The following is an 18911-nucleotide window of genomic DNA, read 5'->3' as shown; positions in this document are numbered from 1 at the left end:
CAAAATACACTATACGCTGAAAAAACTGGCTACCCTGAAACCAGAAATCTATCACAAAATATAACAACGCTGTAAATTGGTTGTTTTTCACAAGGATTGCGAAGTTTCAAAGTAGTTCATTTCTATTCTTTTTTTCATTCATTTTCGAGAAAATTCGCCAAAAAAATGCTCTAATTTTTACTTCGCTTAAGAAAACATTTTTTATACGTAGTTTCTCGTAGCACTAAATATTTGAATTGTATTTTTTTTTTAAAGATTCTGAATCCTGACGGGTCCATCTCAAAATTGACCGTTACCGAGATGACATTCGTACAAAGTAATTTTTCGTAACATTAGAATTTCACTGAGCACTGTATTCGTAAACGGAATGAAGCGTTTTTACATAATCTGTTTCATGAAGGTAATGCGATCAGTCTTACGCTTCAGGTGCCAGTCCAGAAACAAAGAAATATTGTAGTCATAAAATCCTTTGATAATCATCCACCCTGCCAGGAATCAAACCCGTGACCTCGAGAATATTAGGCAACGTGACAACCACTACACAATGTGGCGGACTTATCTCCACTCTTTTCTTATTCGGGATTTTCACCCGAGAGCTGCCGTCGAGTCGAAAACGCTAGTTCAGGGTACCGGTTCTATTTCACGCCCAGAACTAAAGTTGATTAAAATCTTAATACACTTAGACACGGATAATATCTAATTTTCATATTAATTTTATTTATCTTGGCAATGTAATTTACGATACTCATGTTGATGGATATCTCGAGGAAGATCGAGGAAGACATTGTATGACAAAATTCAACGAGTATTTAAAGTGAGACATGTTAAAAGTTGGAATGATAGTTGTGCGTGCATGATCAGATGCACGAATAGAGGAAGCGAGATCTGTATACAAAGACAAAATGATGAGGCATTCTATCCTCTTTGTCTACCTCTGCGGGGAACCGCGCGGTGGTTTGTTTGTTGTCTCTAGCGATTCCGGCAAACGGCAAACTTTCGGCAAACTAAAATATATTTTTGAAAATAAAGAAGTCTCTATATGCTTAAAAACACGAGTATATGAATAGTGCATATGGCCGTTGATAACATACGGACTAGAAACCATGTCTGTAACACAAACAAGTAGGTAGAAATTAAAAGACAGCTGCTCGGTGTATGTCTAAGAGACAGAGTAAGAAGTGAAGAAATAAGGCGCTGAATCATAGTCGTGGATATCATGGATCGTGAAGCGAAATTGAAATGGCAGTGGGCAGGACACTCGGCGAGGCAAACTGATGGCAGGTGGACACCCAGAATAATAAAGTGGAGACCATGGACAAACAATAGAAGTGTCGGAAGGCCACAGAAATGATGGGTCGATGACATCGCCTCTATTGCCGGTAAAACATGGATGATTAAAGCGGGTGATAGGAAGGAATGGAGACGTTTGGAAGAGGCCGCCATCCAGCGGTGGAGAGAATAAGGCGAAGAAGTAGCAATGCCAATTACGTTTTTTTCTGAAAATTCAGGTGTAGCTGATCGTGCGCGGGAAATCTCCCGCGAACACTTACAATGTATCGAGTGTGTACGACGTGCGTGTATGCATCTGGGGGCTTGTTCGTATTGTTATTTACGTGTGTATCGGCAGTAATTATCAGGCATTATGAATAATAGTACCTACTCACGTAACCGGGTGGATATTGGATAATGGGCGGGCTCAGATAACGGCGGTCATTGTACAAAGATTCCTCCCGACACGCGACTACCGTGTTAGTCCAATTATTGGTACCTACTCGTAATGCACGTCTCGTGTTGCAAAGCTTAACATTTGCCATTCTGCTTACGTTTAAGCATCCAAATTGATTTAATTTAAGAGCTGATTCCTTTACTCGCCTAGTTCGGTCGAATTTGAGCAAATACTCGTAAAGAGAGAAAACAATAAAATTTCAAGGGCGCGAAATGAGCCAACGTGATATATTGCGGGCGTAACTGCTGGCATATACTCGAGTATTAAAATATTTTTTAAATATGTACGGGGAGAAAAGGAAGTAAAATTAACTTTATACGAACTATTTCTTTATTTTAACGTGCTGGGCGTAATATAAATTGTACATTGGTAGATTTATTGCCATTTGGCAACTTCTTTCAACCAACTGATAAAATAAAGGTGTTATTTAGATCATTTAAGTTTTCCTATTACTCAAAAAACCTATTGTTTATAAAGCACTGATGTTGCATTAATTTTCTTTTATTATTATTACCTAGTTGAATACTAACCACTTTATTTTAATTTGAAATTATTCTTAAATTTTCTTTGTTATATTTGTACTTAGAACATACGATATTTTATTTAGAGATTTACTTTTTTGTTTTTTTTATATTTTGTTTTCTCTAAGTTGTTTAGTTTTAATTATTGTATTATTTTTCTATTATTCTATTATGTTCACTGCTGTGATTATTTCAGTGAAACTTTTTTTTGTAAAAGGTTCTTTGAACCGTTGATGTACTTAATTAATGTAAATAAATAAATAATTTATGTAATAGGTACGTAAAGGCAGATAATCAAACATAAATATGAGCGGAAATGCTAAAAAATCCTTAACTGTAGGCACAATGAACATTTTTACAAGCACGTTTCTTTCAAAAGTTAATAGTTAACGAATAACAGTATAAATCCAATAGAAATATAAACAGATATATTATTTTTTCTCACATTTACTTAAGCAGCATTGTTAACTTTCATTGATTTTGCCGTGCTCGATTTTCATATAAATTTGTACGGGGCGAACCGAGTAAATAATTATTTACTACCGAACTTAGTCTTCAGAAATTTTGTCTGACATTAACATTAAAGCCGGATGGACTCGCATCGCTCGAAGTATTGTTGATATGAAAACAATAAAAACGTGTTTTTGTGCATCGGATAAATGACCTAACTCAGAGTACTGACTAGTTTAAGGCCTATTCTTAAGATAAGCAGCTGAGAATGTTGATAAATAGGTATTTGAACATGGTTTTTCTATCACTTTCTCGCAAATGCCTCCCCGATACTGCGCAAAAAGACAACTGCGCGTCGGAGTGATTATGCCAAACTAATATCGACGTTTCGTTTAACAATTTTCCGCACTACAAAACTAACCCGATTCGGTTTCTTTTTAGAAGTATCAGAATTAAATTTTCTGAGTCGGTACTTTTTTCACGTATTTCAAAATTAGTTTTTGTTTTTATAAAAAAAATCATACAGACGACGGCAGATAAAACTGAGTGCATTTGAGTGTGAAAAAAAGTTTGTAAAAAAATAACTGCTCTAGTGCCATGATCCACGGATAAAATACGTGAATACGTTTTTGTGAAGAAAAGTCAGACCACGTTTCCTCTTAAGGCTGTAGTCGGGTAAAATACACGAAAAATAAGGAAATCATACGATTTTGCAATTTTAAAATGAATGTTTTATAAAAATCGCGCAATAATAAAAGAAAAAAACATATATTAAATAAAAAACAACACTTTCAAAAGGCATTTTTACTAAAAAAATACACTTGAAAGTTGTGCATACCTAAAATATAATTATTTTTCGACCGGCAGATTAAGCCATTTCAAATTTAGACAAACTTTGGTATCTCGATACCGGCCCTTGCCGCTATGCCGCTATGCCGCTACCGGTATGAAGGTAATAAAACCTAAATAAGATATTGTTAGAAATTGAATATTACTACCAGAATTATCTTCTTCAAAAAAAGAGAATAAATTTCTATAAAAAAAGGTTTTAACTAAAATATTTCACTAACCTTATTTTTATTAAGTATTTATTTTATTTGGGATTTTTACAGCTATTTTTACATAAACAAAATAATTAGAAAAATTCTAACAATACTAAAGCCAATTTAAAAAATCCACTGTAAATATAATGACACATAATATATAAGAAAAGAAGTTTAGTAATTGTATTTGTGTGACGTTTGTATTCATGTGTATGTGAATGTGTGTATGCTTGAATGTATGAGGGAGAGGATACATGTGCGTGTGGGAATAAATGAGGGAGAGGGTGCGTGTGTGTGGGTGCGTAAGTATGAAAAAATAATTGTTTAAAACTTGTAAATTGTATTAAAAATGGTACAATAAAGAGCTTAGTAAAAAGTTAGAAACCTTTTTGTTAAAATTCAAATGACGAAATGATATAAGTATTACCGAAGGCATAATTTTACGTAGAAATAAAGGAAAATGTTATTTAAAATGGTTGTACTTCTTTTTAAAAACATAAAAATAAGATTTTGATTCCGCTATTTTCATGTACAATTTATTATCTTTAAATTATCACAATCAACTTAAGTTCAATACTTAGTCTTTATATGGGAATTGAGATACCAAAAGTCTAAATTAAAAATGGCGTAATCTTCCGGTCGAAAAGTAATTTTATTTTATTTATATAAAACTTTCAAGTATATTTATTAATACTAGCAATACCTTTAAAAATTATTGTTTTTATTTAAAATATGATTTATTATTGCGCGATTTAAAAAAAAACCTTCATTTTAAAATGGCAAAATCGTATGATTTCCTCATTTTTTGTGCGTTTTACCCGACTACAGCCTTAACACACTACCTATCTTAAAGTCAAACTCAAAATAATAATAATAAAACTAAATATATATAATAAGGCAAATTCGTCCTTGCCGGGAATCAAATTCATGATCTCAGTCATGGTAAGCTTAAGTTTTGATCTCTCGTAGGTACATTCGCAGGCAGATCGACCAGACCGGGACTGCGATAGGCTTCTCGGTGACTTTAACCATCCATCCGCCTAGCGTCCACTAGTCTAGTCGGGGCGCAACAGGAGCACTACCGACATCTGACGGAGTTGGAGGTTGGAGATGTTGATCACGATCAGGGAACGAGAGAAGAAGGATATTCAGAACCACTGCTGGGTGGTTGGCTTCCGCCGAGCCCGTTAATAAAGCCGGTTCCCACATTATTATCTCTGCCTCCGATGACATGTCTATTTAACGGCTTTTCTGTACCTAATGATAGTTAATGACAACTTAAAGCATGAACTCGCGGAATCGGCATATTGTCTTGCCTACAATAAATGATCATGGCCAATACCCACACATAGGCATACAAAGGTACATACTTAATACTTAGTAATTATATAGATCGTGTAACTTCTAGGCTTCTGGGAAGTATGGCTTATGGTTAGGTACGTTTTTCTTTATTAGTACATGGCTATAAAATATTCTTCATCTTTGTTGTGATTACAGAAACAGTTTTATTGGTAACTGCTACTATTTTTAATAAATAACAGAAATGCCCATCTTGAATAGCCCGTGCGTAGATTGTATATGGATATACAACTTTAAATATATATACACATTTATTCGCCCTCAATTATTTATTTATTTACATACATGAGTTTATTGCGCATTATTTGTGACATAAGTCCCAACTCCATGGGACTAAAAGTCCTGTGTTGAGATGGGACTAGCAATTAGTTGACACAGACACATGAGTATATCGCCACAAATATAGGATCAGAAATACAAAAATAAAACACGTATATTGCACATAAATATGATAAACAGTAAGCTCAAACATTCGGAAAATCATCAAGGAGTTTTCCACTCAAATCCCTCCTACTAAGGAAAATCCAGTCCTTAACTACTCTCTTGAAAATAGTTATTGTCGTTGAGAGCTTAATACGCTCTTCCAAAATATTGAACACCCTCGGTGCAATAAATGAGAGATGTATCTGAGCAAAAGTATACGACATACACATACATACATACATACACACGTAGTTGTATAAATATTTTAGTACAAGAAACAAAAAACTTTTTTTAAATGTAAAAATTATATTTGAAAAAATGATTTGTGGTTATTCATTATAATTAATGAAAGATTTCTACCTACCGGTTTCAAAGCTACACAAGTTTCTTTTTCAAGGTGTACTTAACTAATTTATTTATTAATTAAATCATACAGTCTTTATATAAAACAAGGTACAAAAGAACAATTAAAAAAAGTAAGATCAATTACAGATTTCACACTAATTTATTATAAATGCAGGAGGAGAGGGGAAAAATAATTGAATTCTAAAAAAGTTAAATTATAAATATTAAATAAAAAGTACATAAAAAGATGAAGACATTGTATAGCTACTCTATTTTCCTCTCTCTCTCTCTGCTTCCATTAACATTAAAATTTATTTGTAAAAATTCACAACCAACAATAATTTATTAGATGCTGGTAGTAGATGTAAGTAAGTATAAATTAAGAGTTAAAATCAAAAGTTAAAATTAAAATCAAAAGTAAAAGTTAAAATAAAATAAAAAGTTTAAATTAAAATTAAGTTAAACGTTTAAATTAAAAGTTTAAATTAAGAATTAAAATTAAAAAGTTAAAATTGAAAGATAAAATTAAAAGTTAAAAGTCAAGCAGGAGATAATATATACGGAAACATACGGATCTAAAAAGTAAAGTTTTTTTGTCATGTTGTTCTCGTTTTGAAGATGGAAGGTGTGGAGTGAGATGCATACGAAGAAAACACCGTATTCATCTTACTTAACACCTCCGATCTATTTACAACAAGAACAACATGACAAAAACACTTAACTTATTAGCTTCATGTGTTTCGATTTAATATTAAAATAAGATAAAATGCGTTATCTAATGATACTTTGATAATGAAGTTTGTGTTGCTTTGAAACTGGTAGGTAGAAAAAAAGTGGTTTAAAACAAAATAGTTTTATTATATTTTTTTCAACAAAAAATAATCATTTTATTTATATCCCTACAGAGATAAGGTAGATTTTTTTCAAATTCAGGATTATGGATATTCGAGCGTTTACAGGGCTTATGACCTGTCATTGGCTGGGTTAAGTGGCCACTTTAAGTAGGTACTACAACATTCCCCATTCCGCTTATTAGCGAATATCCACACAGGTAACATTTTTGATTTTTGTATATATGAATTTAAAAAATTCTACCTCATCTCTGTAGGGATATAGATAAAAATATATACCTTCTCCCCCTTGGGAGGAAATCGAGATTTGTGTGTGTACAAGTACACGTACCAAAAATAATGTTGCTTAAAAATAATCTTATTTTGCTTAACTTAGCATTTTTATTTTTTCATGCTGATTTTTTATTTCTGAAGAATGCAGTAAAAAAAAAGACAATCATTACGGAATCTAGTGCACACAGTAGTCAAACGTGCTAAAATACTACGAGGCGAACAAAATAGATAACGAATCTCTTAGCATGTCACGCGTTCGTTTCTTAAGTTCGTTCGTATCCCATCTCCAACGCAATCAAAATAGTATTTCTCTTTCGTTCCCGCTACATACAAACAAACATTCCGCGACTTAAGCATTTTGCTAACTATTCAGAATTACTCTTTAATAGGATATTTCATTAAAAAAGATGTAAGCACTATATAAAAGAACATTATCATCCAAGTAAAAATTTAAATTATCAATGTATTTTTAAAGTTGTGGGATAAAAATTATATTTTTGCCTCTACCTGGTCATGACTGGTACTTTCTTCTGAGAGAGCTTCTCTCGTTTCATTCTGAAAAAAAAACAATAATTGATTTAAATTACATGGAAAATGCATCATATCTGAATAGAAAATTAACGGTATAACAATATCTGTATTATAGGTAAAAATTCACCTGAATATTCAGGGATGTTTAACTCTTAAAAGACTGTGGTAAATAATCCATTTGTTTCGCTCAACACCGGCTACGGCGGCTACAGCACAGCGTCTCTGTCTTCCTTGTTATGTGTTATATCTACGAGCACGAGCTCTCTCTAATACAGATGTATTGCTGTATTTGCGGACATCATTCTTCGTATAGCAGGGTTAAATATTTTTTGTATTAAAATTCAGAATATTTATACAAATTTTACTTTTCAAATCCGGTGGGAAAATGTCCATTTGAAGATTACAAAAATACGAGTTCATAATTTAAAAAAATAAGAGAGATATATCAAGTCTTGTGTCCTATGTCGACTAGTGTGACATCACAGCCACAAGGAGTTAGTAACAATTATTCAATAAAAAAATATTCTAGTCACCGACATCTTCTAAACCCGACATTGTTGTTGTCATTGGCAGCTGACAGAGTTGCCTCTTGTACATGGTTGAAATTCCATGGACATCGGTCCATGGAACACATATGAACACATATAGACATATGGTCAGCAACGCAAATGTGAAAATCAAGAGTAATAGACAGTTACAGACTGATATCAAAGTCGGAAGGTGTCCTATCTGGGGCATGTGCTTAGAAGACAGAAGTGCGAACTCTTCGTCATCCTCTTTCCGCACCTGATGAAGCGTAGGGCGCTGTATTGGTACACCAATCACAGGGTGTCTCGATCGTTTTTGTTACATGGAGATAAGATAATTAATCTTACGCTTCAGGTACCAGTCCAGGGACTATGAAATATTCTAGTCTGAAAACACCCCTTTTAAATCAATATTTTATATGAACCATGTCGGGAATCGAACCCGAGACCTTTTGCAACGTGCTTAACATTACACCACGAGACCCACAAAGTACCAACAACTGCACCTAATTATAAAAGGCAAAATAGAGGATTAACGGGGTGTAGGCTGAAGGCAAATCTCGGGATTAGTCATTGACATATAATGCAATAGACACGCTCTATAGTATTTGCCGTTTTTTCTTGTTTACCTTATTTTTTTTACTTTTTATGACATTTTAATTATATCCATTCTAATTTTCTAGCTTTTCAAACTAATTTCACCCCCTTTTCTGTAAATTTTGTGTTTTATTTTTAAGTATGTTAGCATATATATTTTTTTGTAAATTTTTTGTGTTAAAAATAAATAAAAATATTTTTAAAATTAGTGACACGAAAACGTACCCATAGGTACTAAATTTGTGATATTTACATTTGAATATTATTTTTTTTAAGCTTTGTCAATCACTCATGTACAAATATTTACAAATGAAAAGGTACACAATCTATTTCAATGTTTATCCGAAAGGTTTTTACACGTTTTCATGTCAAAGAACGACTAAATACGCGTTGGGCATGACTGAGCGTTTGGGCATGAGTTAAGTGTCATAATTTTTGAGGGCTCAAGGCATGTCTATGCATTAATACGTCAATGGGATTAGTAGTTTGAACAGTCGCTAAGCCGCTTAGAGCTGCTCACGATAGGGACACAACTTTTAGGTGATAGTCGACATCGCGCGTCGGGTCGGGGGGACCTGACACGGCACACAAAGAAGAAGAGAAACGGATACCTAGAGGCTGTTTGTGGTCAGCAAAATATGCTGCAAGCAGGTAGCGGCCACGGAATGCATGCATTGTTGGATATATTTATGGCGCATACGGCACAGTACAGTGTAGTAGTGACGCTACCTTGGGTTCTCCGTCCTGGTCTCGGTCTGCCCCTCCGTCCCCCGAGCCGAGTTCCAGCGCCGGGTCCGCCCCCTCCAGCGCCCCGCCACCGCCCACGCTCCCGCTCGCGCCCCCGACCCCCACGCGGGTCGAGGAAGCCACGCTGACGATGCTCAGCTCGGTGGATATCTCCGATTCACACGTGGCATTCTGAAATCAACCGATTCAAACTCTTTTATACACGAACAAAGTTAATCCACGATCTTCAAATAAGAATTATTGTCTAATGATAGAGTTCCTTTGTTGGAATACTGTCTAGTCAAATATATTTAGCGAATCCGAGAGCAAGCCTTATACGTTTGGGTCGCAACTGTATCTGTTTAGGTTGAAACTTTATCTGTTTGGATTGTTACTGTATCTGTTAGTTGCAACTGTATCTGTTTGGATTGTTACTGTATCTGTTAGTTGCAACTGTATCTGTTTGGTTTGCAACTGTATCTGTTAGTTGCAATTCAAAATTTTTGAGTTGCAACTGTAGTTTTTTCATCTGCAAATTGTATATGTTGTATCAGCTGTATTTTTTTGAAATATGCAGGAAACTGTCTGGTTAGTTTTTTAGATTCACAATTTATGTCATTGTCTGTAATGTATTAAAATTTCAAACATTTTTAACTCTACCGTCAGTTAACATAATATTAAAATATAAAAAAAACAGTTTTTACATATTAATAAAAAAGAAGATAAGAGTACATTGAAACTTAAATGGTAAGAATTATATATTCAGTGGTAAAAACAGTCTATAATCATTTTCCACAGTTATGTACTCGTAAATTATTAATTAAGTGTCCACCCAGTGATAAAATAAAATAAATTTAAAAATTCGGAAATGTTAGTAATTCAGAAACTGCAAATAAATAATAATAAAGTAAATAAAATAATAAATAAAAATAAATTATATACATAAAACAAATAAGTAAATTTATATATATCTATATTTTTAAAATAAGAAATAAAAACAAATAACAAAATATTGAAGAAGGTACGCGAAACACGAAAATGAAGATACATTTTTAATATTTAATGGACATAATTAAACGGCGATCCCCGTGGTGTAGTAACTAAATTAGATTCTTAATATACGGGGATTCCTGATTCGATTTCAGGTTTGATCACAATAAGTTAATTTAATTTAATAACACAATAAATAATTTTTCTCAAGCTTGGGTGAAATCAAACATGTGGATAAATAGTAAAGTACTTATACGCCTTTTGTGGTAAAACATAATTTAAAAACATTTGGCGTTTAAAGTATATTTTTATAAAAACAAAAAACCTTACCTTAAAAATAATCATGAAGATGTAAACAGAAGACCAAAGAGTCCGCCATCTGAAAAAATTAGACACATGAAAAAATATTCATTGAAAACAACACTCTTGTTATCAATTGTTTATTACACTCCGAAACGTGCCCATGAGTTAGTAGAGTGAGTGGATGTATTCACATTTGTTTTCTTTATTTATTTAAAAAACCGAAAGAAATATTAGCGTTTTTATAATTTACCCAAATATTTCAATTTTTGGTGGTTATTTTCAACGAATTGTAAATAACTCACTATTAGAAAATGGAAATCAAGTGGGGGTAGAGTGGGGTCAGAACCTCGGACCTCTGATCCGTGAGTCCGCAACAGTAGCCACGGGACCACAACCCGATTCCTTAAGTTAGTTTATATGAGGCTGTTAGAAGCAAACTTATTAATCGCCACCAAAAACGGAAAATTACTTATTAACGCCAAAATAAACTATCCATAAAAACCTACCTACCTAAATAATAGCGTCATTCAAAACCGTCTCTAAATCTTGCAAAAATAGATTTCAATTATACTACGTGTAAAGTTAAAAAACAAATAATTATTATTGGTGTAAGTAACTTTACTACATTACTTTATTATAGAAATAAAAGACGAGTGATTCTATGTTACTCGCGCATTTTTATTTCGTTAGATTAATTGAAATAAAAAAAACTATCCGTCTAATTTCCTTACGTGAGGACGTCTGAGATATAAACTTATTGCAACATAGAGGGATTTTTTTTTAAAGAAGAGATATGGAAGTCTAGGCATCTACATGGCTCATGACCTGTCATTGGCTGGTTTAAGTGGCCGCTTTACGCACTGTGTAACATTCCGCCTTAATAACTCTCTAGGGAGAGAAATCCAACTTGTCACCAAACATTTGGACATACTCGAAACATTGTTGATTTAACCATCTGGGGTGCTATTCTGAATCTTCTCGCGGGAGTATATAGTGGTTCATTCGAGGAATTTCATTTTCTACATGCGACTATACTTTGCTTCATATATGGCCACACTAATGATAAAATGTTAAATTACGGGCGGCCTCAGTGGTGTAGTGGTCAAGACGCTTGACTCACGAACGGAAGGTTCCGGGTTCTAAATGAACGTTTGGGTTCACGCGTTCGTATTTATTTTACGCAATTTGACGTTAAATAAACAGTGCGGCCATATATAAAACAAATGTAGTCGAATGCGAAAAAAAATTCACAAATGTACCGCCGCTCTCTCCCCCGCGGGAGATTTAAAATAACACCCCTAATATAAAAATATGTATGAAACTTAGGGTTTTCAAGTATACGGGTGAAATAATTCAGTCAGAAGAATCTCACCCGCATCAATAAAGGTTTCGGGTATTTTAATTCACAAAAGTCAACAGATGGAAGAAGAGTTGAGGAAATATGGATGTTTAAACAAAAGCAGAATGGTGAATGTTACACAGTATGTAAAGTGGCAACTTAAACTCGCTAATGACAGGTAATAAGCACTGTAAATGCCTAGATTACCTTTTTAAACCTGTTTAATTATTTTTTTCTCTATTGCAAGAAATTTAGGTTGTAATAACTACCTCGGGAGAGAAATCCAGCTCGTTTATAAACATTTGGACATACTCAAAACATTATACCTATAAATTGCCTTTGCATTGATTTACACGCAAACCGAATTAAATGAACAAATTAAATTAGTACCTATAAATCCCATTACCGCACTGCAGAAGGTATGAAAATAATAGTAGAGATTATAAGCGGTTCTATAATGCGCAATGCATCCGAGTCCCTATTACGCGATCCAAAGCGATCCTTTATTATTATCCTTAAGGTTGAGGTACTCCCCCAGTACGTGCCCCAATCCTGACTCCTGACTCCTGACCGAGAATTACAAGTATTTGTTTGGTAATCATCTCAGTTCAGGGGAAATGGATTCATTTTATTTCATAGATTTCTCACGATTCCGGAGTGATGGGGCATCGGGATCCTCCGATCGTCTTCCTCTCCTCTGTCGGCTCGTTTATTGCTAACAATCCAATCCTTATGCAGACAGCATAATAATGCGCGCATTAAAACAATATATAGGATTGTAATGGGTTTCCATATCGAAATTAGTATCATTAACCGCGCAGAAACTTCTGGATTATGGGATTCGCACAAACGATATATCATTCAGTTTAAGAAATTAAAAATGCGATATTTTTATGTAACCCCGGTATTATTTCTTTGTTTTTGTTCCATTAGCAAATCGTTATGTTTGGAGAGATTCGCCTTTAATTTGAAAGTAAAATAATGGACTTATATATAGGGATACTCATCTACGAGGGTAGTGCCAGGCCTCATGAGACTGGCATAACACATCGACTTGTGCAACAATTTAATTGGGAAACATTCAACCATCCACCTATAGTCCAGACTTGACTCCTTCAGATTACCACCTGGGCGTTAGATTTGTGAGCACCCTGACATTTCATGAAAATATAGAGACAATCAGTAATAATGCAATGAAGATGTTAGGGTTTGTTCTGCGTACTGCTAGGGTTTTTCGAAATACCCGCGAACTGAGAACTCTGTACAACTCCTCGGTGCGAAGTAGACTCGAAAGTGGCTAGATGATTTGGGGGCCACGTGAACTGAAGTACTCTCTTATGATAGAGAAAATCCAAAAGATGTTTCTGAGATATCTCTACATGAGAGAGTGCGGGTATTATCCTTGGCTCTACCCGACCGAGTTTCTCCAGGGTATGCTTGGCTACAACAGTTTAGAGACTAGAAGGAATGTGTATTTGACTGTACATTTTTATCGATTGTTGCGTGGTATGATCAATAATCGTGAGGTTATGAGGAGCATTGGTTTGTATGTTCCTGATAATTACCTAAGACAGCGTCAGCATAGATTGTTTCATATTCCGATATACAGGACTAACCTGCCGATAGTAATGCCTGTTGGAAGGGCTAACGATATGCTTGACAACATCGCTCTGGATGTTGATCTGTTCCATGTATCCGAAGGGGTTTTCCGGAGCAGGATTCTCCTACTATTTTGACAGGAATCTCTTTATGTATTTTTTGTCTTTTTATAATACGCACGTCTTAAATTTTAGTTTTTCATGTATGTGTTATTTTAGATAAATTAATTTAATTGAATCTCTTTTTGTTTACGTATCTCAATACACTGGCGGCGGAGGAATATGACGCTGGGATACAAAAACTCTTCACACGTCACGACAAATGCTTACATTTGCTAGGTGGCTATGTAGAAAAGTAGTTTAATGTATGTTCTTTAGATATTTCCATGTTTTATATATTTTTAATAAAAAAAAATATTTACTTAAAAATTTTTTTTTTCAATTAACGTAAGCTGTTTATATTTTTTAAATCTTTTGTGCTATAACTCGTTTTCTTTTTCTTCGATATTATTTTTATTTATGGGAAACATATTTGATAACCATATTTGCCTCAACAAATCGGTTTCCTAGAACAGGCATTAGGCATACTAATATTTCTGGCTTGCCGACCCTTCATATATTGAGCCTACTCCTAGTACAAGCAAAATTTGTCAGAGTGTTTTTTGTGCCATTTTGTAAAATATAAAATAAATGTAAAAATAAATAAATAAAACTTTCATATATACTAGATTTTTTGTATTTCCAAACTGGTACTACTTTCCGGATGACCCTCGTATGCACCAAATAATTAATTGTATTCTATTGCAATAAATTGCTTTCCTTCCTTATGCTTATTTCCTCTTTATATTTTCTGATTTTTTGTTTTACGATTTGATATCGTACAAACTGTTATTTAATAACATGATTAATTACATTGATTTATAATTTACAGACCGGCGTTCGGCAATTAGTGGCGCGCAGACCGGATCCGGCCCGCGAAATAATCAGTTCTGGCCCCGCGGGATCATCTTCAGTTTCTGAACAGACACCAGGGCCTCGATTATGATGGGAAGATAAAGACGTCATACCTTCACCTTGACGGTATAGTTGAAGATAAATTCCCTTTAGCGATTATAAAGATATACTACCGACCCCCACCTTCAAGTTTTGGGTAGGTACATCGACATGAATCAAGGAGAAGCGTACGTCACGATACACATATCTACGCTCTAAAATGACAAAGCTTCAGTATGTCTAAAATTACACTATGTATAAAAGTCTCCCGACCGACTACAAAGGTATAGTACCGATACCCCCACCATCAAGTTTTGATGAAAGTACATCATTTTATACCGACGGGTCTAGAATCCCTCGATACGTTCATCTACGCATTAAAAGTATAAAAAAATTTGTTCCACCTAGCAATTTTTCCTTTAATTATGATTTACAAATTTTTTTAATCGTTTTGAGGTTGGCACTTTTTTTCTTAAAGGCATATTAAAAATATGAGAAAGAAATAAGTAAGTTTTGAAGTCAAATTAAATTTCGACATAACTGTCACTTTAGTAAAACGAACGCCTAGATGTGAAAATGATGTTACTAGGTTCTTTCCTATAAACAAATAAGATTATTTAGGCGTCAGACACAGATTATATGCGTCAGAAAGTTACTATTCTAAAAAAAATATTAAGTTATTATATTTTTTCCATTTGTTTTACTATCTTTCAGAGTGTATGTATCGAGACGTTAAAGGAGCCGGCTTTTTAGTCGATCGGTAGATACATACAGACGATCTTTAAGCGTATTTCCAAAAGTCATGCAAAATTCATGTTCAAGCGAGCGTTTTTTGCTTGAATTGGGATTTATTGGAGTTTGTAATCGCTTTGAAGTGAGCGCTTTGAACTACAGAAGCCTATTTAAAATATAAATGAGAACTATTTTAAATGTTAACGACGTAAGGAACGCGGATTAATTATTTGCGGTCACTCCATTGGCTTGTTTCGATCAAATGATGTCGATATGACAAGTAGGTAGAACATACCGAGGCAAGATACAGATAGTACAGAAGTTAAGTATACCGTCTCGATATATACAGATGAAGATAGTGTTCATAATCGAGGCATAGTAGTACACGCAATGCTCAGGGTGACGAGTGTTGTAGTATTATTTCATCACAGCAATTATTTAATGGAATTTTATGCACATTTGTTTTACATCAGTTGCGTTCGGTTTGCACGAGCACAAGTGATGTCGGCGGGTCGACGGTCCCGTAGCCCTAAAAAAGAATAGACATATTCATACAGTCGCCGGGAATTTTAAATTAGAACGTGATGGTAGTAGTAGTAGTACCTAGTAGTTATGTATGTGTCTTATTTTATATTAATTTTAATGGTTCTATTATTTTGTAATGAATTTGTTTATAATTACGTATGCATCATGTATATATTTTTATAATATTTAATGCTATTTCTTTTTAGATTGTTATTCTTATCATTATTATTGTATTAATTCTGATAATTATTTATATCAAATGAATGTATTTTTTTAATTCGTTTATTATTATGGCTTAGCACGGGCACAGCCTAAAAAGCCACAAGTTAGTGAATGTGGAAACGAATGCAATTTGCAAATAATAAATAAATTGAATGAAAATGATTAAGTAAACGATTACATTTCTGACATCATGTCCCTTCTTAGATCACTGAATTCGAAAACCAAATGTAGTGGTCGCGTGGTAGTATTGTGGACTCACGGACCGAAGGTCCGAGTTTCAAATCCCACCCTACCACAACTTGAATTCCATTTTTCCAGCACAAGTTATTTACGACTTTTAAGAAATGTTCTAAAAACTTAAATATTTGAGTAAATAAAAACCAAAATACTTCTCTTTCCTTTAAAAATAAATCATCATTTTCATCATTCCCTTTCCGCATCTAATAGTGCATAGGGCACTGCACCGATTGCAGGGAAGGCATTTCAAATAAATAATTTGGAAGAGTACCGAGCATTTTAATTTATAACGATCGAATTACATCAAGAATTGTCAGTAAATAACATAAATCGATGTACATCTAGAAGTTTATTGACTTCGCTGACAAAATAAAACAAGATAATAAAACCTAGTCGTAAAAAATAAAACCTTTTTAGATGATTTAATTGACTCTGTTCGACACCACCCGAGAGATTAACGAATCCAATCTCACTAATTAACAAGCTGTGTATAATCGCTTGTGATTTTGGAGACGGAACTAATAGGTTTTCCTGTTCTATTCTTCGTGACAAAATGCGTCTGGAACTTCTCCTCGAGTGTGACCGATCGATCAATTAATTAAAGGCTCACATATTTTACTAAAAAACCCAACGGAATATTTTTAAACGGTTTAAGGGCCCGAAACTAATGGTGAAGTACATTACGGAACACCCAGACTTAAGAAAATCACTTTAATTGAGCGGTCCCACCGTGACAAGAACCCGCGGGCCATTGCTCGCGATACTCGGAAAGCCTTTTTTTTACAAAGAACAATATTATTCGACTGAGAGGTGGACGATGTTCGATGTAAGATATAAAAAGTGTTCCGATGCAGTGCTCTTTGCACCATCGGGTGAGGATGGGTATACAATGCAATATATTTTATTTTGACGGTAAGTTGCGTAAAATAAGTTTTAACAACCGGGTTCAAACCGTCAGTAGGGGTCACAGCGAGTCACATGAAATGCCGCGAATGCCTAGTTGCATTCCATCGGCAACATTACTGACTAGTCCAACTCGTAAGCGTCCACGTCGCGAACCCCGGGCAATGGCGTCACATTCATGGCGGTGTGATCACAGCAGATAACCAGGGATGAAAGGCGATTTTCTCGCGCCTCCAAATCAGAACCGACCAGCTAAGGGGAGGAAACCCCGACAGAAAAATCCACCAGAGAAGGCAACAAAAAACCACTCTGGTCATCTTTTCCCAGGAATCACTATGGCGAGTACATCCAACAAGCAGTTGTCCTGGCCTCGGAGTAGCGCAGGATCGCGATGCTTTCGCTGTAGCGATCGCCAACGTCGGGGGACCTGATAAGGCACCGCAAAAAAGAAAAGGAACGAGTTTTTCCTTAACTAATGAATAATAACATATAAAAAAAAATTAAGAAAAAAAGTAAATTATTCGGACTACTGAATGGGAAATTTGTTTACATTTTACGTATTATATTTATAAACTTATTAAGATACTTTCTGATGACACTCTAACTACCTTTGTACATTAGAGTAAGCCGATGATGTATGAAGTTTTTTATTTTTTAGACATCATAGTGAAAGGGGTCTAAAAAGTTGCATTTTGGATCACATTGAAGATAAAAAGCATTAAAAAAATATTCCATACTAATTTTGGCTCTCAACCGAAGTTTGAAGTTTATAATTGTCTAAATATTTTGTTAATTATCTATATTGATAAAATTATTTTTGATACTAAAGATATATCTTATTTACATTACAAATTAAAACACGTTTTAAAACTACCGGAATGCAAAAAGTTTACACTCCGCGGAACTGATTCCACTGAGCGCCTGGCTAATTATTGATGAGAACAAAGGCCGATTAAAACAATGCTATCCATCAATTACAAAACAAAGTGCAACTCACGCCCTTAGATGCTTATTTAATAAAGTTTAATGCACATTATAAAATTTGGTCGGCCTGATTTTCTTACCTAAATACACAATGACAGCCGGTTTAGCGCAAAAAAATGACTTTTACCGAAAACTTCAAGCCTCGGGTGAAGGCAAAAAGTAGTTCAAATTTTTTGCATTCCGAAGAATCCAAAAGGCAACTTTTTTGACCCCTTTCATTTCAAAATTCGGAAAAAAATATTAGCCTACCCTAATGTACATGGATGTCGTTTTTTAACGAAGACCATCGCCATTCCACGGCAACCCTTATTTATTTCGGCAACTCATTAATCATCGATGAATGATGATGAAAATAACTAAATCAACCTTTTTTGACGAGCTGGAATATGCGAAACGAAGGCTCGGAATACTGACTACTCTCGGATACCGAATACGAACATTATAGAATCCCTGTAGCACTTACTTGTGAGTGCTTGTATTTTCCACTGAGGCACGATTCCTTAATAAAGTGTTTAAAGGGTAAACTATCACAAGGTAGTTAATTAATGTGTGGGAGAGCTTTCCTACGGGCGGATGGTTCGCCCAGCGGACTATGGGCATGCATAGTACACAGGGCACCCGGCTTTAGTTCTAGGCAGACAGTTTGATAACATCACGTGACACGAAATTACAATAAAACGGAAAAGCGGACTTCCCTCGTGAGTTTCCATATC

At 34.5% G+C, this 18911-nt stretch overlaps 1 protein-coding gene across 1 annotated transcript in view; it reads right to left on the bottom strand.

Annotated features, from left to right (window-relative positions):
- Positions 1 to 18911, bottom strand: part of LOC148277920 (cuticlin-3) — a 64858-nt gene that overhangs the window by 21348 nt on the left and 24599 nt on the right. The window contains exons 2-4 of the mRNA XM_088232203.1: positions 10693 to 10741; positions 9376 to 9564; positions 7499 to 7546 (exon numbers count right to left, since the gene is read on the bottom strand). Of these exons, the coding sequence (XP_088088329.1) occupies positions 7499 to 7546; positions 9376 to 9564; positions 10693 to 10741 (286 nt within the window). The remainder of the gene's footprint in view (positions 1 to 7498; positions 7547 to 9375; positions 9565 to 10692; positions 10742 to 18911) is intronic.

Source organism: Micrasema longulum, unplaced genomic scaffold (genome assembly GCF_059751315.1).
Source record: "Micrasema longulum isolate JH-2025_06_02 unplaced genomic scaffold, ASM5975131v1 h1tg000955l, whole genome shotgun sequence".
In the NCBI taxonomy this organism is placed as follows: domain Eukaryota; kingdom Metazoa; phylum Arthropoda; class Insecta; order Trichoptera; family Brachycentridae; genus Micrasema; species Micrasema longulum.
The sequence above is the reverse complement of the archived record's forward strand: the minus strand, read 5'-3'. Positions and strand labels throughout refer to the sequence as shown.